Genomic DNA, 25,002 nt, shown 5'->3' with positions numbered 1-25,002 from the left:
GCCTGAAGAGGAAGCAGCGCAGCACAGGGCTCTGAGAAGGGGCAGGACCACCAGCAGAGGAAGCAGATGGGCTGGCATCCGGAAACAAGGTAGACAGCTTCTCCACGGGGTAGGGGGGGAGGCTGTGGGGGTGCGAGCGGTCCTTCGGGGTGGGAGTGCGAGCGCTCCTTCCGGGTGATGAATCGGGCGTCGGGGGGGGGGGGGGGAGGGAGAGAAACTATGTAAAAAAAATTTTGTACAACGCGTTCACGCGTATAACGCGCAAGGGTATGCGCGGTTTGTAAAAACCACATATAACGCACGCGTTATATGCGAGAAAATACGGTAAATGACTTGCCCAGGGTCACAAGGAGCAGCATAGGTTGCTTGTTTCCTTTTCACCTTCTTATACTGCTTCCTGCAAAGTAAAAAAACAAACAAACCCACCACCCCTCTATTCCTTTACTGTTTTGGGAAGTTTGGTTCTCTTCTGCTTGATTCTGATTACTCTTATCCCTCCCACCCTGCCCGTCACCCATACTTTTGTTTTCATTTCTTATAAAATACTCTCTAACTATTTTCTTAAGCTGCTTCAGACTCATTTTCATAATTTAGGTGTACTAACTCATTCTATCCAGGCAATACGTATTTCATTCAGTGAAACAGAATGATGCCTTCAACCTATGACAGACCATGTGGACTCACCATGGCTCTGAGCTTGCCCCGTCTGTCTTCAAATCTCTCTTACCAAACTGAAACAAGAACCGACTGCAATTAAAGCAGCATCCATGACTACGCTGCATCTGACCAATTTACTCAGGCCACTGCAGAGAATAAAACAAATCTAATATATAAATGAGCTACAGAAGGCTCCGATAGATTTCAACTGATCACAGAGAGGCATCTGCCCTGCCATGTGATTCTCTATAAAGGAGGATGGGGCAATACTTGGAAAAACAAAAGGCTGTTTTGTTATGATGGCCTAGTTATTTCTGACACAGGAAAAAGGATCTTTAGGGAGAAAACCAGTCAATGCATTCTAAGCACGCATGGATCGGGAGAGAGATTTTGGGGTAATAGCTTCTGAAGATCTCAATACAGCGAAACAATGCGACAACACAGTGGCCTTTGCCCAAAGAATGTTAGACTGTATAGAGTGAGAGGGGCAGCACTAGTGAGGCTCTCATTTGAGAGTACTAAGAGACTCGAGGACATACATGTCTACACTGGAAAAAAGAGAAGTGAGAGAGAGAAAGACCTTTAAGTACGTGAAAGGTATTACCGTATTTTCACGCATATAACGCGCGCGTTATACGCGTTTTTACCTACCGCGCATACCCCTCGCGCGTTATATGCGTGAGCGCGGTATACCAAAGTTTTAAAACATAGTTCCCACCCCGCCCGACGCCCGATTCACCCCCCCAGCAGGACCGCTCGCACCCCCACCCCGAACGACCGCTCGCACGCGCTCCCATCCGCACCCGCATCCACGATCGGAGCAAGAGGGAGCCCAAGCCCTCTTGCCCGGCCGACTCCCCGACGTCCGATACATCCCCCCCCCCCCCCGGCAGGACCACTCGCACCCCCACCCCGAACGACCGCCGACTTCCCGACAATATCGGGCCAGAAGGGAGCCCAAACCCTCCTGGCCACGGCGACCCCCTAACCCCACCCCGCACTACATTACGGGCAGGAGGGATCCCAGGCCCTCCTGCCCTCGACGCAAACCCCCCTCCCCCCCAAGAACCTCCGACCGCCTCCCAGCCGACCCGCGATCCCCATGGCGACCCCCACGACCCCCCCACCCCCCTTCCCCGTACCTTTGGTAGTTGGGCCAGAAGGGAGCCCAAACCCTCCTGGCCACGGCGACCCCCTAACCCCACCCCGCACTACATTACGGGCAGGAGGGATCCCAGGCCCTCCTGCCCTCGACGCAAACCCCCCCCCCCCCCAAGAACCTCCGACCGCCCCCCAGCCGACCCGCGATCCCCCTGGCGACCCCCACGACCCCCCCACCCCCCTTCCCCGTACCTTTAGTAGTTGGCCGGACAGACGGGAGCCAAACCCGCCTGTCCGGCAGGCAGCCAACGAAGGAATGAGGCCGGATTGGCCCATCCATCCTAAAGCTCCGCCTACTGGTGGGGCCTAAGGCGCGTGGGCCAATCAGAATAGGCCCTGGAGCCTTAGGTCCCACCTGGGGGCGCGGCCTGAGGCACATGGTCGGGTTGGGCCCATGTGCCTCAGGCCGCGCCCCCAGGTGGGACCTAAGGCTCCAGGGCCTATTCTGATTGGCCCACGCGCCTTAGGCCCCACCAGTAGGCGGAGCTTTAGGATGGATGGGCCAATCCGGCCTCATTCCTTCGTTGGCTGCCTGCCGGACAGGCGGGTTTGGCTCCCGTCTGTCCGGCCAACTACTAAAGGTACGGGGAAGGGGGGTGGGGGGGTCGTGGGGGTCGCCAGGGGGATCGCGGGTCGGCTGGGGGGCGGTCGGAGGTTCTTGGGGGGGGAGGGGGGTTTGCGTCGAGGGCAGGAGGGCCTGGGATCCCTCCTGCCCGTAATGTAGTGCGGGGTGGGGTTAGGGGGTCGCCGTGGCCAGGAGGGTTTGGGCTCCCTTCTGGCCCAACTACCAAAGGTACGGGGAAGGGGGGTGGGGGGGTCGTGGGGGTCGCCAGGGGGATCGCGGGTCGGCTGGGGGGCGGTCGGAGGTTCTTGGGGGGGAGGGGGGTTTGCGTCGAGGGCAGGAGGGCCTGGGATCCCTCCTGCCCATAATGTAGTGCGGGGTGGGGTTAGGGGGTCGCCGTGGCCAGGAGGATTTGGGCTCCCTCCTGGCCCGATATTGTTGGGGAGTCGGCGGTCCTTCGGGGGGGGGGGGAGGGATGTATCGGACGTCGGGGGGGGGCATCAGGCTTTCAGGATGGGGACAGACCTTCAAGGGGGGACAGTGCACGGAAGTCAGGGGGGGTGAACGGAGAGTCGGGACAGCGCACGGAAAGTCAGGGCGGGCGAAAGGAGCGTCGGGCAGCATGCGCGGTATACCAGTGAGCGCGGTATATCAAAGTTTTTGTGCAAATCATCGTGATTTCTGCGCGCTATATTCGTGTGCGCGTTTTATACGGGTGCGTGTTATTTGCGTGAAAATACGGTAATATTCAAACAAACCTCTTTCAAAGACATAGATGCGGTAGAACAGTTGCAGAGAGACAGACTCAGGAGTAATGTCAGGAAATACTTTTTCACAGAGAGGGTGGTGAACACATGGAACACCTTTCCGAGAGAGGTGGTCGAGTCAAACTTGAACAAATTCAAAATGTGTGGGACACAGGGGATGCTTAAATAGAAAGATGGAAATGTAACATGGCTGTTGAGGTCTAGGAGCTGAAGCCAATGCCAGACATATTTGTAAGTTCTATCCCCTGCATGTGGCAAGAAATAGAAGATTTGACAACTCTAATGTGTATCATTTTATTATTAACATACTGCGAGTGGAGGAACTGTGCAGCTTAGAAGGGAGGGAAAGGCACCTTGACTGGTAAGCTGAATACTGTCACATGGGTGACCTGGGCCTACATGGCTCTGGTCAACTTGGACTGCCGCCCATTTACTGTGTTTTCCAGCACAAAAACAAGTCTCTCTGGTTTTTATGCTTTAAGGCACCAAAACAAGAACCTGTCTTTACATATAATCCTACTCCCAAGCTTAACATGGGCAGGGAATATGAGGCACCATCCCACAGAAGCCACTTAGATTCTCTTATCTGCTGCCGATGGAAGTCTACTCCACCCCTGACAGCAGAGCACAGACTTTATCAGTGTCCCACAGAAGCAGCCATTTTCAAAGTTAGTGATGCACCAGGACAAGGAGAGGCCATACCTTGATAGTGTCAGATTATCTTAAGGTACAGCAAAAACACTGTCATGGGGTAGTTAGCAAGCAACAGGGATGCTAAGCTAAAGGGAAATGCATAGCCAGAAGAAAAGAAAAAAATAGTGCCTTTATGCAGGTCTTCATTGGAACACTGTGTTCAGTATTTTAACAAGAATATAAAGAGGCTAAAATCAGTTCAAAGAAAATGCAATCAAAATAGTGCAAAATCTGCACCAAAAAGACATGAAACTTGAATATATATTACATATGCATACTCTACAGAAGAGAAGGAATAATAAGATAAATTACAGACCAATACAAGAAAAGTATTAAATGTACAATTAAAAAAAAAAAAAAAAAGTTTTTCGAAAGGAAGCTATAGAAATAAGGACATGATATTAAGTTCTAAGGCAGGGGTGTCCAACTTTTTGGCTTCCCTGGGCCGCAATGGGCGAAAAAAAATTTTCTGGGGCTGCACAAAATATTTCATGGGGCCGCACTTTGGACACCGCTGTCTAAGGCATGGGATAAACAGAGAGCCCTTCAATGACAAGAGGATAGGAACCAAGTATTGGACATTTCAGCTCAAAAACAGTAGTGAATGACATTTTGCATATCTAAGGAGTCAGGGAGTATCTTGCACAGAGTGGCAGTTACAATCCTAATCTCACTGGAACAAGTAATATTTACACAATTTAGTACTTATATGCAGTCTGTTCTAAAATTTCCAAGACTGATTTTATAAAAATTAAACAATCTTACAACTTATTCCATTGGGTCCCCTTTAAATTACTTCCCTTCCCTATGTATACACTATTCCCTTTCCTATGTATACACTATTCCCAATGTCGTTTCCATTTCTGAAAACAGTCCTTAAACGCATCTTCAGAATTACCAAAAGTTGATGCATCGAATTTTGCTTTTCTTTCAATGTGAATTTAAGTTTAGGAAACAAGAAATATTCAGCAGGGACCAAGTCAGAAGAGTAAAATGGCTGGGGAAGAACAGTCACTGCATTTTTTGTGCAAAATTTGCAGCTGTTCTGGTCACTGGTCAACTGTGGAACAAACTTTGCTGCAAAGCGAGACCCCCCCAACACACACACACTTCTCCGTTAGAATGTTGTGGCATGAATAAGGTGACCATATGTCCCGTTTTGAACAGGACAGTCCCGTTTTCGGATCCCCTGTCCCGCTGTTTCCACACATAGCTTCGGGACGCCAAAATGTCCCATTTTCAGGGACAGTGTCCCGAAGCTGTGCGCGGGGACAACGGGACAGGCGATCACTTCCTGTCCCTCCCTGCTGCACAAAAAAAAAAAAAAAAAAAGCCTCCCTCCAGGCCCGATTAAAACTTCCCCCGGTCCACCGCCACTGCTCCTTTGCTTACCTCCCTGCCACTAACAGCACCCGGAAGCCTTCTTCCCAACGTCAATTCTGACATCGGAGAGGACGTTCCTGGCCAGCCAATCGCTGCCTGGCTGGCCCGGAACATCTGACGTCAGAATTGATGTCGGGAAGAAGGCTTCTGGGCGTGATAAGCGTCAGGGAGGTAAGTAGAGGAGCAGCAGCGGTGGACCGGGGGAAGTTTTAAATCGGGCCTGGAGGGAGGCTTTTGTTTTCCGCGGTAGGGGGGGGGAGGAGGTAGGCAGGCAGACAGGCTGGTTCTGGTGGAGGAAGACAGGCAGGCTTTTTGGGAGGGGGTGGGACAAAGGCTGGAAGGCAGTGAGGGGACATAGGAAGGAGGGATTAAGGTAGGAGATAAAAAGGCAGAGAGGGGGGGGTGTAAGTAGAAGAAAGACTAAAGAGTTAAAGGCCTGGATCAAAGAGGAAAGACAGGAGGCAGAAGCAGGACTTTGGGAGGTGCAGACAGAGGGGGAGAGCCCCTGAAGAAGAGCAGAGAGAGGCAAGATCATAACAGAGGAGGGAGAGAGAGAGGGAGACTTGGAACAAAGGTACAGAGGAGAACTGACACTGGATCTGGGGGCACCAAGGACATAGGAAGGAGGCACTGGGGACACCAAGGACATAGGAAGGAGGCACTGGGGACACCAAGGACATAGGAAGGAAGGAAGGAAGGAAGGAATAGAAAGGGACAATTGTTGGGCCTGAGTGCAGAAAGAAAGAAAGGATGCACAGTCAGAAGGAAATGCAACCAGAGACTCATGAAATCACCAGACAGCAAAGGTAGGAAAAATGATTTTATTTTCAATTTAGTGATCAAAATGTGTCAGTTTTGAGAATTTATATCTGCTGTCTATATTTTGCACTATATTTTTCTATAGTTACTGAGGTGACATCTTTGAAACCCCCCCAAATATAAATGATAATTAATATTTTCTCTGTGTATAGGGTGCTTTGTGTTTTTTTAAATTTTTGGGTTACCATTATGAAATAAGATAGTGTGTACATGAAAAATGAATAGAAGAAATTGGGGGCAGGGCTAGGGCAGGATTGGGGGCGAGACTGAATATTAATAGATGTCCCATTTTGATGAAAAAAAATAAATGGTCACGTTAGGCATGAACCAATGGAGATGTTGCTTTCTCTGGCAATTCTCTAACAGTTAATCGCCGATTAGCACACACAAAAACCCTCAGCAATTGATATTGATGGTCTTCCAGTTTGTGAATCGTCTTCCACTGATTCATGACCACTTTAGAAGCATGAATACCATTCAAAACACCTTCCATGACTTATGACATGTTCCCCATAAGCCACTTTCAACATTTCATAAATTTCTCTAGCGGTCTTACCCAATTTAAAACAGAACTTCACCCTGTAAAGCTGCTCATTGAGGTTGCACATGATGAAAAATAGCTGATCACAAACGCACACTTCCACAAAAACTGCTGTAGCTCGGAGACAAAAACAGATATCAACAAAAGGGGAAAAGAAGGTTACTCATGAGGTTTCAAGCTACTCACGCTGTCTAGTGCTTCTCAAAAGCAAGAACTTCCTGTTGGTGCACAATTCAAACTGCCTGGAACTTTTTGAATAGATCTCGGATTAGTGACACAAACATACTGTATCCAAAGCAGTCTGGCTTTAGAAAGGGCCATAGCATGGAGACCATCCTTACAGCAGTTCCAAGTGATGTTTAGAACTGCTAGACTGATTTTAGTCTGGCGGTGTCTTTAGACCTACAGGCAGCTTGTGACCTGATTAATCCATGACTTGATAGGCAATAACAAAATATAGGAATCACAGATAAGGCCCTCGATTGGTTTAGATCAAGCTTGTCCAACCTGCAGGCCAGAACCTCATCATTCTCCTGGCCCGCAAAAACTGAAGTCCTCCAATAAGATCCCTGCTTATATGCTGTGACTGGTCTAACCGGGAGCTTGAGCCACCATGGTGTCAGAAGACTTAATACTGCGAGATCAACCTTAACTTCCGGTGAGGCACAGCTCAACCTCGTGATGAAACTAGGAGCAACAGAGGAAGAGATCCTATCAAGACTTCACGGGCATTCTGCAGACTACTCGTGGTAAGGAAGCAGAAAACACGAAATACGACAAGCAGAAGACAAAACCACTAGAAACACTGCCTTTAAAAAGGTAAGATCCTTCAAAGAGCAAAAATCCAAAGGCTCAAAGAGAGGCGACAAGCACCTTTTCATTTTTTTTATGGGGCAGATATTTTGTGCGCGTAACATGCAAAATATCTGTGCCATGGAAAAAAAAATGAACTTAAAAAAAAAAAAAAAGACAGGTTTGTCAAAAAACCTGCAGACCTGTCGGCAACTCAGTGACCGACAGGTCTGCAGCAGTAGTGTTTGCCAAAAGTAAAACCCGATTTGAAATAGCCAAATTAATGAATCAATCGCTTGGCTATTTTGCATGGGGTTTTACTAATTTGCATGGGAGGATCGAGATCGGATCGCTACAGGCGTTAATGAATGGGGTTGGAGGGAAATTTGGTCACAAAGGGCTCGCAAACCTTAGGGCTAGATTCACTAACCCTCCGATCCGTGTGCTATTGGAGGCAAGCCGACCGATTTCCCAACCATCTGCATGCAAATGGCGGTAATCGGAGGCACATCCCCAACCAACTGCACTGATCGCTAGAGCCCTGACAGTAGTGACAGGAGAAGCAGCCTCCTGTCACTGCTTTCAAGGCTTCTGCCAGCTTTTTAAACTTTTTCTAAAACTGGGCTGATATTTTGTGTGTTTTACAGCCCGATTTTAAAAAATTAAACCCCCCTCCCTTTCCTGACAACTGACCCTTCGCCTCTCTCTCCCTCCCAGAACCAAATAAATAAATAAATCCAACATGAGGGTCCCACTCCCGACCGCCCCCCCCCCAACTGGCCCACCACACCTCCGACTGGCCCACCCCTGGTCGGGCTGGGTCCGCCAGACCCACCCCCCTTCCTGTATCTTAAAAATGTTGGGAGCAGGAGGGGTGCCCAGTCCCTCCTGTTCCTTAGGCCTCGCCTCCAGTTATCTTCAGGAGCAGGAGGAAGTGCAGAGTCCTCCTGCTCCTGTTGCTCTGCAAGGTCCGTGATGCAATACGGGCCTTAGGCCATGCCCCGGTGCATCATGTGATGCACAGGGAGGGCCTAAGGCCCTGATTGGCTGAGGCCCCTTGGGAGGCCCCTTGGGAGGGCCTCAGGCGCCTCATTCAATCAGGGACAGGCCTGTCAGGGGATGGGCCAGTTGTTGGGTCGGTGGTAGGAGGAAGGCCTACGGAGCTGGAAGGACTGAGCACCCCTCATGCTCCCAAATTTTGCGTACGGGGGGGGGGGGGGGTGCCGGGCCGGGCAATTTTGACTCTCCTGCTCTCTGTCACCCTTCCCCGTAGTGCAGCCCCACTTTGAAACCACGGACTCGCACTGCGGGGAAGGGCGGCAGAGAGCAGGAGAATCGGAGCAGGAGAGCAGGAAGAGTCGGGGGAGCTAGAAAGAGTTGGGGTAGACAGAGAGAGCAGCGGAGCCAGAGAGAAGAGTCAGGGCAAAGCTGTTTTTTTACACAAGTGACTGGTGCTCACCAATCGCTTGTTCTTGATTGGCCAGCCAGTTGGTGTGTAGGGAAAGTTTTGTGAAACGATTCCCCTCATTTGCATGCACGGATCGGGATGGGATCGCTACACAGATTAGTGAATCGGATCGGAGGGAAATCGGGTCACAAACTGATCAGTACACGATCTAGCCCTTAGTCTCTTACAGTAGGGAAAGGATCAGAGACACATGGGAAAGAATGCCTCTAGAATTCTTGAGAGGTTTAAGGATTATGTGAGAGAGCAGGTGAAAAAGGGGAAAAGAACAATTTCCCCTTGGAAGACTTCATTGCAGAAAATACATTAGAGATCAGAGACCAAATGTACTTGTTTCCCAGCGTTGTGCATAGACAGAATAAAAGGAATCAAACAGAATCTACCACGCTGATGTGTTTTGCAAGAAATCAAGAATATGCCGATTCAAATGCAACAAACCACATCTTTCTATCATTTCATTTGCTAGAGATAGTTAGTTTCAATTAACTAAAAACTTTTAGTTATAAATAGAACCCTACTGACATTATTGCCTCATTTCTCAAGCAAGCGTGCACCAAGACTTGATACCTTTTCTTAGATTGCGACACATATTTTCTGTAATTAGAAATGTAGGCTAGCAATATGTCTTTCAGGAAAATGTAACCAAAAGAGACAAAGTAAGCAATTTAATATGATCAAAGCTCCCAGGCGAGTATAAGCCCTCAGATAAATAAATCACTGAATACCTCTAAATCAGTGGTCTCAAACCCGTAGCCAGGGGCCACATGCGGCCCGCCAGGTACTATTTTGAGGCCCTCAGTATTTTTATCATAGTCACAAAAGTAAAATAAAACAGTTTCTTGATCATATGTCTCTTTAGCTATAAATTACAATAATATTAAGACTTAGCCAAAAGAAAAGATTTATAAACTATAGAGAGTTTTACCTCATGCAAAATTGTCTTTTCTTTAATAAGACATTAACTATTTTTTTTCTGAGGCCCTCCAAGTACCTACAAATTCAAAATGTGACCCTGCAAAGAGCTTGAGTTTGAGACCACTGCTCTAACTGGATGGGAAAAAGGGGCAATGTCTGGAAAGCAGTATACAGTACTCCCCCGATATTTGCAGGGATTCTGTTCCAGGAGCACCCATGAATTTCGAAAAACCACAAATGCCGAGTGGGTCTACTGTATCTAATGCTCGAAGTATGGAAAACAAGATTCTGGATCTAGAAGCTGTAATGGAAGATGAGGAGTTGGACAAGTTCCTGAAGGAAAAGGGGATTGAGGGGTATAGTTAGAGGGTTACTATATAGGATAAAATGTCTTAAGTAAAGGATCACTTACAGGTCACGGACCTGGGGGGCCGTCGCTGATGCAGACTGCTGGGCACGATGGACCTATGGTCTGACTCGGCAGAGGCGATGCTTATGTTCTTATATAGTCACAATCACGGAGACATGGTTTACGGAGCACCATGACTGGGATGTAGTTATACCAGGCTATAATCTGTTCAGGAAAGACAGGGAAGGAAGAAAAGGAGGGGGGGGGGGAGTAGTGTTATATGTTATTAAAGCCACACAATTGCAGGATCTGCAATGCAAGGAAGAGGCACTGTGGATCAATTTGGAAAGAGGGAATTGTGAATATATTTGCATTGGTGTGATATACAGGCCTCTTTCACAGACGGAAGAAGTAGATAGAGATTCAATAGATGACATTCAGAATATATCTAAAAAAAGGGGAAGTCTTGCTAAGGAGAAATTAGGTTCTTACCTGCTAATTTACTTTCTTTTAGCTTCTCCAGACCAGTAGAGGTTAACTTTACGAATGGGTATATATCTAATCATGACCAGCAGATGGAGACTGAAAACAAAACTTTGGGACAGTATATCCTAGCCCCTCCTCTCTATTTCCCTCAGTCTGCCGAATAGCCAAGCAGAACCAAGAACTGGAAAACAACAGAGAGAAAAAACAATACTCCGAAAGGAGTAACAAATAACATACCCAAAATGCTGTTGGAAAATGCAGAGGAGAAATTCCCGAAGGAAGAATGTCCCCACAGCTCGCCAGCTAAGCCAGCCGAGCCACAGCCGCTGTTCTTCAATTCTCCCCGGCCCTAGAAAAATACTAGAACCCGCAGCAAAAACCAAAAACTGCCCGCGCAACAGCCCCAACAACAACAACAACAACAGACAGGGTGGGGACCTCTACTGGTCTGGAGAAGCTAAAAGAAAGTAAATTAGCAGGTAAGAACCTAATTTCTCCTTCTTTAGCACTCTCCAGACCAGTAGAGGTTAACTTTACGAATGGGACGTACCAAAGCAGTCCCTCTCACGGGCGGGACCCCCGAAGGGCCGATACCAGTACACGCTCACCGAACACCGCGTCCCGACGCGCCTGCACATCAACCCGATAATGACGAACAAAGGAATGCAAGGAGGACCAAACCGCAGCCTTACAAATATCCACTGGAGGCACGAGCGACGACTCAGCCCAAGAAGCCGCCTGACCCCGAGTGGAATGAGCCTTGAGAAACTCCGGAACAGGCTGCTGTTTCAGAAGATAAGCGGAAGCAATCGTCTCCTTGATCCAGCGCGCAATAGTAGCCTTAGAAGCGCCAGCTCCCCGACGAGGACCCGCTAGGAGGACAAAGAGATGATCGGACTTCCGGAATTCCTGGGTCCGCTGCACATAAGAGCGAAGGACCCGACCGACATCCAACTTGCGCAGCTGCCGTTGCTCAGAAGAGCCCTCCTGACCACCCAAGACCGGGAGAACCACCGATTGATTGACATGAAAAGGAGAAACAACCTTCGGCAGAAAGGAAGGAACAGGCCGCAAGACGACCCGCTCCCTAGAAATCTCCAAGAAGGGAGCCCTACAAGAGAAAGCCTGCAGCTCAGAAACACGCCTAGCAGAAGTAATGGCCACCAAAAAGACCGCCTTCAAAGTAAGGTCCTTCAAAGAACAGTCGTCCAAGGGCTCGAAAGGCAGACGCACCAAAACAGAGAGAACCAGATTAAGATCCCAAGAGGGAACCGAGGGCCGTAGGGGAGGCCTAAGCAACTTGGCCGCCCGCAAAAACCGAATCACATCAGGAAGAGCCGATAAACGCTGACCTGACACCAACCCTCGAAAAGCCGACAGGGCCGCAAGATGAACCCGGAGAGAAGACCAAGCCAGGCCTCTATCCAGGCCATCCTGCAAGAACTCCAGAATGTTAGGCAGAGAAGCGCGAAAAGAGGTCACTCCCCGCACCCGACACCATTCCTCAAAGAGACGCCAAACCCGCACATAAGCCCGAGAGGTAGAAAGCCTCCGGGACCCCAACAGTGTAGAGATCACCTTGTCAGAATATCCCTTCTTGCTAAGGCGACCCCTTTCAAGAGCCACGCCTTAAGACAGAAGGGAGACGGGTCGAACATGGGAATGGGACCCTGCATCAGAAGGTCATCCGAGAGAGGCAGAGGAAGAGGATCCGCTACCAGGTGCCTCACCAGATCCGCATACCACGGACGGCGAGGCCAATCCGGCGCCACCAGCACCACCAAACCCGGATGATGAACAATGCGAAGAAGCACTCTGCCCACCAGCGGCCAAGGAGGGAACACATACAACAGCCCCTCCATTGGCCACTGCTGGACCAGAGCATCCAGACCCTCGGCCAGACCGTCCCTGCGACGACTGAAGAAGCGGGGCACTTTGGCGTTGCCACCCGTGGCCATCAGGTCCATCAGGGGCTGCCCCCAAGCCTGCACTATCAACTGAAACACCTCGGCGCCGAGACACCACTCTCCTGGATCTAGGAAGTGACGACTGAGGAAGTCTGCCTGAACATTTTCTACTCCGGCTATATGAGAGGCCGAGAGGTCCAGCAGATGGGATTCCGCCCAAACCATGAGCAGAGCTGCCTCCTGCGCCACCTGAGTGCTCTTGGTGCCCCCCTGACGATTGACATAAGCCACCGCCGTGGCATTGTCCGACAGCACTCTGACCGACTTGCCCAGCAACAGGGAGTGGAAAGCCAACAGCGCCAGACGGACCGCTCTGGTCTCCAACACGTTGATCGACCAGGCGGCCTCCTCCGCGGACCAGGTGCCCTGAGCTGAGTGACCCAAACACTGAGCCCCCCAACCCAGGAGACTCGCATCCGTCAAGAGCACCGTCCACTGCGGGAGATCCAGACCCACCCCCTGAACTAGGTGAGGGGTCTGGAGCCACCAACGCAGACTGCAGCGCGCCAAGCCTCGCAGGGGAACCGGAACATCCATCCCGTGCCTCTGGGGAGACCACCTCCGGAGCAGAGCATACTGGAGAGGACGCATGTGGGCCCGCGCCCACCTCACCACGTCCAGGGACGCCGCCATCGACCCCAAGACCTGGAGGAAATCTCGCGCCCGAGGACACCGGGACGCCAAAAGCAGGCGAATCTGAGATTGCAATTTGCTCACCCGGCCCTCTGGGAGGAAGACCTTCCCCAAGGAGGTGTCGAACAGCACCCCTAGGTACTCCAGACGCTGAGCCGGGACCAACCGACTCTTGGAAAGGTTGACCACCCAGCCCAGCGACCGGAGAAACTCCACCACCCGAGCAGTAACCCGGGAGCTTTCCTGCAACGACTTTGCCCGAATTAACCAGTCGTCCAGGTAGGGGTGTACCAGGATGCCCTCCGACCGCAAGGCCGCCGCGACGACCACCATCACCTTGGTGAACGTCCGAGGTGCCGTGGCCAGCCCAAAGGGAAGCGCACAGAACTGAAAGTGCCGACCCAAGATTGCAAAGCGCAGGAAACGCTGATGAGAGGCCCGAATGGGAACATGCAAGTAGGCCTCCGTCAGATCGAGAGAAGTGAGAAACTCCCCCGGCTGAACCGCCAGAATGACCGACCGCAGAGTTTCCATACGGAAAGAGGGAATCTTGAGAGCCCTGTTGACCCCTTTCAAATCGAGGATGGGCCGAAAGGTCCCTTCCTTCTTGGGCACCACAAAGTAAATGGAGTACCTGCCCGTGCCCCACTCCGGAGGGGGCACCGGAACAACTGCCCTGAGATCTAGCAAGCGCTGAAGGGTCTGGCGAAAAGCCTGCGTCTTCCCCGGAGTCTGACATGGAGAAGCGAGGAAAAAATCCGGCAGAGAGCGGGCGAACTCCAGGGCATAACCGTCCCGCACCACCTCCAGGACCCACTGATCGGACGTGATCTCGGCCCATTTGGGGAAAAATTCGCGCAGCCGGGCCCCCACCGGAACCAAAGGGGGCGCCGGCAAGGCGTCATTGTGCAGGACGGGAAGCGGGGGAACCGGCGGAGGGATTCCCTGCCCCCCGACGGGCCCCCCGAAAGGGCTGCATGCGCTGGAAGAACCGACCCCGGGAAAATCCCGGAGACTGGAAAGAAGCAGCCCCACGCCCAGGGCGATACTTGCGAAAGTCCCGCAAACGCCCCCGGGCCGCACCCCCCCGAGACGCCGGGCGGGCACGGTCCTCCGGCAGACGGGGAACTTTCGAGTCCGACAGAGTCTGAATCAACTTATCCAAGTCCTCTCCAAACAAAAACGACCCCCGAAAGGGAAATTTAGTAAGCTTAGCTTTGGACGCAGCATCCGCCGCCCAAGCGCGCAGCCACAACACACGCCTTGCGGCCACGCCAAAAGCCATAGACTTAGCCGAGATCCGCACCAAGTCATATAGAGCATCTGAGAGGAATGAGGCCGCCATCTCAATCTTCGCTACCTCCTGATCCACCAGAGACCAGTCGTCAGACTCTCGATCCAAGACCCGCTCCGCCCACCGAAACACGGCGCGAGCGACCAGTCCCCCACAAATAGCCGCCTGGACCCCAAAGGCAGAGACCTGAAAATTTTGCTTAAGGATGCTCTCCAATTTGCGCTCCTCAGGGTCCCGCAAGGCAGAACCGCCCTCAACAGGCACGGTATGCCGCTTGGAAATTGCCGAGACCACCGCATCCACGACAGGCGAAGCTAACGTAGCCCGATCCCCTTCAGGAATGGGATACAGGCGAGCCATGCTGCGCGCCAGCCGAAACGGCGTCTCCGGCGTTTTCCACTGCTCCAGAATAATATCCCGAATATCCTGATGCATAGGAAAAGAGCGGGAAACGGAACGGATCCCCCGTAACAGGGGGTCCCCCACACGCGGAGTCTCCGGCGGCGCGTCCTCAAAACGCAAAACCGAAGAAACCTGCTGAATAAGGTCAGGCAGCTCATCTTTCTGAAAAAGGCGCACCACGGACGCCTCGTCACTGGAGAACGGGAAATCCGACAACCCGCCGCCAGCTTCCGTCCCCTCCAGAGAGTCCTGGAACTCCTCAGAAGGGTCCAGGTCCTCCTCCAGACCGACCCGTTCCTCCGACCACAAATTCTCGTCCCACGACACCCGCGGACGCTTGGACAAGGGAGGCGGCGGAGGGGACGTCACGCCAGACGAAAGAGGCAAAGCCGCAGGGAGCGCGGAGGAAAACCCACCCCCCGAAACCCCCTGGGCGCAACCGGGACCCCCAGCCGCCTGAAAATAGGCTCTGCATAAAGAAAAGAAAAATTCAGGAGAAAAACCCCCCGAGGGTCCCAAGGGACTCCCTGCCACAGCAGGGGACCCAGCAGAACCTTGCCCCTGCATAGTCAAAACAGGGGGAAGGTCACCTGAGGTGGAAGACAAAATGGAGGGGCCAGACAGAGAAGATGGCGGTTTTCCCGCCAAAAAAGCTCCCTCCATAGCCTGAAGCGGCTGAGAAACCTGAATAGTCTCAGCCGCTAAAGCAGGCAAGCCGGCATCAGCTGTTAAAAAATCAGCTGAGAGGGAATCCTCTAACACCCGACCGTCGGCGGTTTGGGGAATCCCTCCGTGGGCGGACGGAGAAGACCGGGCTTCCCCACCGTTCCCTGCCGACTCGCGAGGCACCATCGGCGGGGAGCTCTGGGCGCCTGCAGCCGCTGCAGCTCCTCCACCGCACCGGCCTGAACACCGCTTGCACAGGCCGGCCGCGAGTGCCTCGCGTCTGGAGCACAATGAGCACTTTTTCCCTTTAGAAGTGCTCATTGCTCCATACGCGACCTAGCTGCAAAAAAGTGCCGGTTAGTTGAAAAAATACAGTAAAATACAGTTTTCTTAAAGGGATACAACCCTCCAGACCAGCACTACCTCAGGATTTTTTTTTTTTTTTTTTTTACAGAACAGACTCCACAGGCTCTCGAAGCAATATGCCTTGCTTGATTTAGGGGGCAAGGCTTACTGCTGAGGCTCCTCTAAAAAAATGTGGGGAGGTGGAGGAAGTGGGGGGAGGGACCCCGCTCGTGACCCGCCGGGTTTAACACCCCCCGAGGTCGGACGAACCCCCAAACAGAGTCCGCCCAAGCTCCGTCCGGCTAAAAACAGGGACAATAAACCCCCTAAACAAATTCCAACAGCCCTACCAAGGGAGATGGGTACAGATCACTCAACACCTGCTGGAGACTGAAAGAAGACTGAGGGAAATAGAGAGGAGGGGCTAGGATATACTGTCCCAAAGTTTTGTTTTCAGTCTCCACCTGCTGGTCATGATTAGATATATACCCATTCGTAAAGTTAACCTCTACTGGTCTGGAGAGTGCTAAAGAATAGGTGATTTTAACATGCCGGATGTTGATTGGGGTATCCCTATTGCAGGGTCTTCTAGAAGTAGGGAGATCCTGGATTCTCTACAATGAGAACTGTTTCAGCAGTTGGTAATGGAACCCACGCGAGATGGGGGTCATACTGGACTTAGTGCTTACAAAAGGGGAAAGTGTTTCTGATGTTACAGTGGATGATCATCTGGCATTCAGTGATCACTGCATGGTACAGTTGAATATTAAGATTGGTATAGAGAGGGATCATTCAAAAGCAAAAGTTCTAGACTTTAAAAAAAGACTAACTCTGTTCAGATGAGGGTTTACATCAAAGAATTGTCTGGGTGGGAAAGTCTGGAAGGAGTGGAAAGGCAGTGAGTAAAACTGAAAGGAGCGATTATAAAGGGCGACAAATCTTTTTGTGAGGCAAGTATAATAATAATAACTTTATTTTTGTATACCGCCATACCCAGGGAGTTCTAGGCGGTTCACTTTTGTTAGTCAAGTTACAAGTGGTTCATGACAATTGAACAGAGTTGCAAGCAACGAAGTAGTTGAGGTTGGGTAGAGAGGGAAGGAGTAGGTCAAGGAGGGGGAATAAGGGGAATGTAGGTTGGGTGAGTACAGAAGAGGGGGAGTTGTAGGTTTCGGTTCGTTGAGGGGGCAATTAAGGGGCGTTTCCATTGAATAGATGAGTTTTGAGTAATTTTCTAAATCCGAGGTAGGTGGGGGCCTCGAGGACCATTTGGGCTAGCCATGTGTTCAGTTTGGCGGCCTGGAAGGCGAAGGTTTTGTCAAGGAATCTTTTGGAGTGACAGTTTTAGTGAGGGGAAGGCAAACAGATGGATTCTGCGGGAGTGCTTATTGTTATGGTTCAGATAGAAGTGAGGGTTGATGTAGTTAGGGGATAAGCCAAATACTGTTTTGTAACAGAAGCAGGCAAATTTGAATAGGACTCTGGATTCTAATGGTAACCAATGAAGTTTGTGGTAAAAAGGGGTGACGTGTTCCCATTTATTCAGGCCGAATATGATGCGGACAGCGGTGTTCTGGATCATTTTAAGTCATTTTAAGCAAAGAGGTTAGCTTTCATAAACTACAAAAGATCGCAGAAAGAGGAAGAGAGGCAAAAATATCTGGAAAGGCTAGACACGGTAAAACAGGGAGACAAGACATTTTTTTTCTGTTCTGTGTTCACAGCTGAAGCGCCGGGACCAGGACCGATAGGACTGGAGGCAACATGGATTCACTAGACGTAGGTCTTGTCAGAGAGTGAGAGTGAGAGAGATCTTACAGTTTTAGAAGTTTTCTATCTCTGTGCTGGTAACTAAAAAAGAACAAAGTTAACTGTTTCAGTAGGAACATATTATCAACAAAAATCAATATGCTTACTTTTTCTGTCAGTAAAGCAAACAAGCGTATGGGCAGAGTTCCTTCTTTGTAAATAAAAAGGCATTTATGTGTAATGAAATGTATTAGTTTCAAGTTTATTAGGATTTGATATACTGCTTATCAAGGTTATCTAAGCAGTTTTTACAATCAGGTACTCAAGCATTTTCCCTATCTGTCCCGGTGGGCTCACAATCTATCTAACGTACCTGGGGCTATAGAGGACTGAGTGAAGAAATAAAGTTACCCTACACCTTTTACAAAATTGTAGCGCAGATTTAAGCGCTGGCTGTGGCAGTTAACAGCTCAGACGCTCATAGGAATTATGAGTGTTGAAGCTGTTACCGCCACGGCAGGTGCTAAAAAACGCACCACTGTTTTGAAAAGGAGGGTGGGGGTAATGAAAAAATTTCAAATTACTAGTACAAACAGAATAGGCATTTTATTTACTACAGATCTATTGCATCTAAGTTTTTCTTTTCAATCTGCTTTTTGTAGCCAGGATTTTTTTTGTTGTTGCTATAACTGTTTGAACAGATTGCAATAAGCAAATTTTAATTTTTTTTGCTTTTGGATTTAAACCAAACGGCTTTTGAGGATATTTTTTCAAATGGGAGATCTAGGGCTCCTTTTACTAAGGTGCGCTAGCGTTAGCACGTGCTAACCCCACGCTACGCGGCTAGAAAGCGTTAGCGTGTAGCACGCGCTATTCCACGTAGCACGCGCAATTCCGCGTGTTAATGCCTTAACATAGCTTAGTAAAAGGAGCCCCATGTGTGTATCTGTGGAAACATGTAGTGATGGAACTCCTGTGTGTGTGCGTCAAAGAATAATTGTGTCTTGTCTTATCATAAGAGTACTCATATTAATGAAAAAGGAGGGTTTCTGGCTAGCTTGAAAATACTGAATATATATTCATGCTAAACTGGCGAGGTTGGACTCATTTGGAGCACTGGTGTTGACCTTGGGGCCGCCGTGTGAGCGGACTGCTGGGTAGGATGGACCACTGGTCTGACCCAGCAGCGGCAATTCTTATGTTCATCAGGTTTTAGATTTATTTCATACTTACATGAACATAATACCAAGTAGAAGTCTATTTTCACTTGTTTATGGCATTGCTTTACAATTTTGGTTATAAGCAATTTGTTTTTATGCTGTTAAGGTTGAATTTATTTTAATAAAGTTTCTCTCATTAAAAAAAGTATTTTATAATTTCTTTAGCATAAAAGTGATAACATTTGTGAATGTCTTATTTTTAAAATTTTGTGGAAGAGAAACCGGCAAGATAAAATATTTCCCATTGTTTTCAAAATTGTCCTCCCCGCCCCCATTTTGCAAAACCATAGCGTAGTTTTTAGCATCAACCAAGGCAGTAACAACTCCAATGCTGATAGAATTACTATGAGCGTCGGAGCTGTTACCGTCATGACCGGCGCTAAAAACTGTACTACAGTTCTGTAAACCGGGGGGGGGGAGGGGGGGTGTTTTGAGTGGTTTAACTTCTTTCAGATTGTAATTTAACAAATTGGTTTACATAGTTAATATTTGTTGTTATCTACTATTAAGTACCGTTTCCTTATTCTAAGTTAGGTACCGTTTGCAACATTCAGATCATTGCACATATGATTTCCTACTCAGTTTTGGTAACCAAAAACATGAGAATTTCATTGCTGTGTGTTTCAACTAATATCTTATAAAAATGAACGCACATAGGGTGTTTCTCTCTCTCTCGTCACACACACAAAACTTTGAGTCCATCTCATAATATTATTTGGGATACGTCTTTGGGATACTCTATTGTTTACACAATCGCTTAAGGAGAAGCCAAGATGTTTGTCAGATGTGTTGTAGTTATCTATTCAAACTAACTGACCTTGGATGTGGAAAGAAATTCAGTTTAAAACTGTTTTGAATGTTAAGGAAGTACTGAAGTGATTTACTATAACTTAGTTGTTTTTCTATACTTGAACTAGCCGAGGAGTTGCTTAGTGGTAAAGCTGCTGCCTCAGCACTCTGAGGCTGTTAGATCAAAGCCCAGCACTGCTCCCTGGGCAAATTACCTAATCCTCCACTGCCCCAGGTAAAAAAATAATAATTACATGTATATATGTAAACCACTTTGAATGTGTAAACCACAAAAAGGCGGTATACAAGTCCCATCTCCTTCTGCAGAGTAACCATCACACAAATATGTACAAATGAGAAGGACTAAACTCTGCTTAGAAGGGACACATGATTTTTATTATGAACTCATTGGATTTTGACAAGTCTCATTTTTCCTTAATGAATATTTCCTAGGATATAGTGATGATAACATTGATAGAAGGAATATTCTACCATTTTCACCACATAATTGCAAATATTCAGATAGTAGAATTGTTCTTTGTAATATATGCAGCTATTCTTATTTCCATTTTATTTGGCATTATGTTTATGTATAAGTATGATATTTCAAAATAATTGGGAATTAATTTGTATACCAGACACCCTTAAATCCAAATGCTCACTGCTCCACTGATCTTTACTATATGACCTTTAAGATGGTGCACTGAGAAGCACACAAACGACATAAAAATTAATTTTTCATATAGAGAAGTTGGCTTTGGAGTCAGAGTCCCAGCCTCTGGTGCAGAGGTTTAGACCAAAATTCTAAAAACGAAGTCCTGATTATAGGTGGCGGTAGGAATAATACTGCTGTCTGATCAGCCAATTGGGACCCCAAGGCAGGCCACCTACACTGTATGCATTTGTCACGGTTGAGGAAGATGCATCAGGATACACTGGGCGTGGGTGTGGTTTCACTCAGAAGTGGCCTTGGGCGAGCTTAAGCGGCCCTAGGCATCTCCCTAGGGCTGCGACAGACGCCTGAAACATAGGCCAGCAAAATTCTGGCCTACATTTCAAATAGACGTGGGCTGCTGAGCTGATCGCGACAAGGGGATTCCCCTGCCGTGATCAGTTGAGTGGCTGCGGCAAGGGGATCCCCCACCCGTGAATTCCCCTGGCAGGAGGGATACCCACTCCTCCCACCAGAACCCCTGAATGCCCCCCTTGGCAAATTCATCCAGCAGGAGGGATGCCCACTCCCTCTTGCTGCACCACCCTCCCCTGATCTTAAAAAAAAAACCCCAACCAGCGACTCCCCCCAAGCTTCTAAACCCCACCTCTTTGTAGAAAATCCAGCTGGAGGGATGCTTACACCCTCCAGCCAACAGGCCCACCACACCAAAATGACAGGTCTTCCCCTTCCCGGTGCATCCCAGGATGCAGACTCTAATTGGCCCAGGTGCCTAAGGCCCCTCCTTTAGAAGGAGCATTAGGGATCTGAGCCCATCAGAGCCTTGGGCCCCTCTCCAGGGCATCCTAGAAAGCACCAGAAAGGGGAAGGCCGGCTATTTTTGTGTGGCGGGCCTGCCAGCCAGAGTGTGTAAGCATCCCTCCGCCAGACTTTCTACAAAGAGGTACTGGGGAGCATCACCAGGTGGGGGTTTGGAAGCTCTTGGGAGTGGGCATCCCTCCAGCCAAGGGACCTTGGGGAGGGGGGTTTCCTGCCACAGCTGCTCAGCTGATAGCAGCAGGGGGATTTATTTGCCAAAAACAGCTGACGGCAATGTGATTCTCTAACTGGCGCCTGTGACATGGGTGCAGATTACAGAATCATGGAGCTGGACTGTTTATGTAGGCGAGATCATAGGACAAAAAAAAACACAAAACAACAAACACATGGTGCAAGGTATTAATGTCATGATGATGGGCTTATCAGAGAACTAGTGTTTTAGCCATTTACATTAACGGGTGCTAGGTGCCCTTTCCTATGTCCTTAGTGTCCCCAGTGCCTCCTTCCCATGTCCTTAATACCCCTTCCTACGTCCTTAGTGCCCCCAGTGTCTCTTTCCCATGTCCTTAGTGCCATTTCCTTGGTCCTGTGTACTTAGTGCCCCCAGCGCCTCCTTTCCGTGTCCTTAGTGCCCCCAGTGCCTCCTTCCCATGTCCCCCTCACTACCTTCCAGAATTTGTCCCACTCCCACTCCCCCGAAGCCAGCCTGCCTGCCTTTCTCCCATCCCCCTGTGCAGGACCTTGAGCAGCATCTTTCCATTTCTACCCCCATCCCCCTGTATAGCCGATATTTTTCTATCCCTCCCTCCCATCCCCCTGTGCAGTAGAACCAATGTTCCCCCCCCACACACCCCACGCAGCCGACCCCACTGGCCCTCCCACCGTGAGACAACATACAAACCTCCCGACTCCAGCAGTGTCCGCAGCACTCTAAACACGCTGCTTCGAGGCCTTCTACTGACCGTGACTTCCTCTGCCGCATCTCAGGGACGCGGCAAAGGAAATCATGGAAGTAGAAGGTCGCGAAGCAGCATGTTTACAGTGCTGCGGATGCATCTGGAGGTTTTTGGTCGTCTCGCGGTGGGAGGGTCAACATGGGTTCGGGTGCGGCGAGGAGTGGTAGGGGGGGGTGCGCCTACAAAGAAGTTACTTACATTGATTGAGGGGGAGCTGCGCCGGGCATGATGTGTAAGGGAGTCGGCAAGACCACAGGGACCTTTGTATGCGCACATGCGCACTCCTGCAGGCCACGGACCTACTGATCATGGATCACACAGGTAAGAGTGTGCATGCGCACTTAGCGTTTTATTATAGTAGATGGGTTGTGTAGGCTTAAAATGACTATGCCTTTGCATCACAGAAACAATTCTTATGACATAATCTTCATTAAGCTGGACCAATCATGAGTTGCCAAGCTCCATTACTGCCATACTAGCCTGTTAACAGTCAATAGCAGGACTTATTGATGGCTAGGGAGATTTCCTGGATGCTATGTAGCATGAGAGTGGGAGCATAACAATGCAAGAGAGAATTGGTGGCCTCTAGCCTGCCTGGCAGAGAGACTGGTTGTGTTATGGAGAAGGATGTCTCACTGGAAGGGAAGCAAGTCTCTCTCCCTGGGCAGAGGTAAGAAAGTTATTTTCAAATTGAACTAGCATCAGAAATGCTGCCACAGTGAAAATTCCATTTTTAAAATCAGACTCTCTTTAGAGCAGTACTAGCCTGATAGCAGCTAGCAAAACTTAAGTCAGTTCACTAAACAGGGGGGAAACTAGAGAAAATATGAGGTATTTATTTATTTATTCATTCACTTTTCTATACCATTTTCCCAGGGAGCTCAGAAAGGTTTTCATGAATTTATTCAATACTCAAAGCATTTTTCCTCATCTATGCTGGCACTCACAATCTTATGTATTTGGGGCAGTGGCGGGATTAAGTGACTTGCCCAGGGTCACAAGGAGCAGCGTGGGTTTGAACTCACAACCTCAGGATACAGAGGCTGTAGCTTTAATGTGTGGCAACGTTAAACCTAATAGCTTACCAAGACACAGAGACTAAGTTTCTACATATTTCTTTAATCTGTCCTTAAAATGGTTAATTAATTTGTGTTACTATTTGAACTAAATAAAAGCCATATTTTAAATCCTAAGCACTACTCACCTATATAAAGCATAGCACTGAGAAGGTATACAGGTGCTGCCTAATAAGGTATAAATAAATCCTGTTACAATTTCTTTCAGTAAGCTAGCACATCTAGGTTAAAAAAAAAAGATTTAGACAAGTTCCTGGAAGAAAAAGCCTATAGAACGCTATTATAGACCAGAGAAAAACAATACTTATCCTTGGATTGGTAGCATGAAGTCTTGCTACTATTTAGGTTTCTGCCAGGTATTTAAGAAACGGATTGACCACAGCTGGCAATAGGATACTGGGTTAGATGGACCTCCAATCTAACTCAATATGGCTATTTTTTATGTTGCAAAAAGTTTAAAGGAAAAAAAAAGAACCAAACCCTCACATTTTTTGGCATGTGCACCTCTTTCATGTGCAAATACATATGCCTTTTCTTCCTTAATACACCAAGAGGACCAGATTATGGAAATTAATACACAGTATATACAGGATGAATAAGACAACCATGATTAATGCAGGACACACTGCACACAGTGAGGCGCCATTTTTCACCTTGGACTCAAAATGGGCATTAATAAAAAAAAGTAAAAATTGCCATGCTCTAATGTTCAATCTTAAAGAGAGCAAACTGTAATATATTTCAAACACACAGACCTGAATCTTCATTTTGAATTGAGTGCATGCTCTAATATTGCCATTATTAGCATGCAACTATTAAAAAAAAAAAAAGTTACAGCAATAAGCACTTACCGCCACTCATTCCCAAAGATACAAGTCACACTCTCCCACACCGAACATCCCTCCTCACATGTATTCGGGGACTGGTCTCCCTCTCTCCAGCACTTCTTCCTTGAACACCCCCTCCCCCAACTCAAACCAGAGATTAACTATTAACAATCCCGTAGCTTTCCTTCTCCGGTGCACCGTCCCCTATAACGCTTCATTCATTTAAAGGCATCTCACCTTGTCAAAATAACAGGAAATTGCGTCAGGGGAGGGCAAGACAATGGAAAAGAAAAGCCGTGGGACCAGTCGCGGGCGATATCAAAGGCAAGCTGGAAAGTAACAAAAATTACGTAGGGATAAAAGTAGTTCGTGTGGAGTTCCCTCGCAATAACCACCTACCTACCCAAGCTTCTCCAAAACTTCCAGTACGGTTTCCTCCTTCCTTCGGTAACTCAGCACAGCTGCACTCGCTCTCTACCTGAGCTGATCTATTGAACTCACTTTCGCACAGAACACTAAACATCATTAAGTCACCTGATCTGTTGGCGCATGCGTATGGCGAGCTCTACGCCTGACGCTGCACGTGGAGGTCAGCCGTCCACTCACCAATAGATCGAGTCCAGTAATGACTTTTGATGTCGCTCCATAGGAGCCAACTCTGTGGGTGCTTCAGTACCCCCAATAGTGAACTTAGTCCTTGACTTTGTCCAGGGAGACGTAATTTTCTCTGGGTTTAGCTAGCACCCTCCGATAATTTTGAAAAGTTGGCTCCTCTGAGCTATGTATCTGTCAATCGGAGCCTTGGTGCATAAGCCCGAGCAAAGAGCAAGTGCGGCTCTGCTGAAAAATTACTGAGGATTCTTTTTTAGGACTTGTACAGGGTTAAGCTTGCCATCAGAGCAGTAAGTGTTAAGTAATGAGCTGGGAGTTTTCTTTTTTTGTTTAAAACGGGCTAGAATAGGTAGAGCATGAAATTAAGCTTCTATAACTTAAACC

At 48.8% G+C, this 25,002-nt stretch overlaps 1 protein-coding gene across 3 annotated transcripts in view; it reads right to left on the bottom strand.

Moving 5' to 3' along the window:
* ALAD (aminolevulinate dehydratase) overlaps window positions 1-24,530 on the bottom strand; it is a 165,581-nt gene extending 141,051 nt beyond the window's left edge. Inside the window, exon 1 of one of the 3 annotated variants that reach the window (XM_033960680.1) lies at window positions 24,406-24,530. In XM_033960680.1, coding sequence (XP_033816571.1) covers window positions 24,406-24,529 — 124 coding nt within the window. In that variant the 5' untranslated portion in view covers window position 24,530. Of the gene's footprint in view, window positions 1-24,030; window positions 24,190-24,405 lie in introns of those variants that run through there. The other 2 variants (XM_033960682.1, XM_033960681.1) reach the window with 2 other exon arrangements.
* Between the last annotated feature and the right edge of the window lie 472 nt (window positions 24,531-25,002).

Source organism: Geotrypetes seraphini, chromosome 10 (genome assembly GCF_902459505.1).
Source record: "Geotrypetes seraphini chromosome 10, aGeoSer1.1, whole genome shotgun sequence".
Lineage (NCBI taxonomy): Eukaryota > Metazoa > Chordata > Amphibia > Gymnophiona > Dermophiidae > Geotrypetes > Geotrypetes seraphini.
Note: the sequence above shows the minus strand (reverse complement) of the source record. Positions and strands in the feature narration are given on the sequence as shown.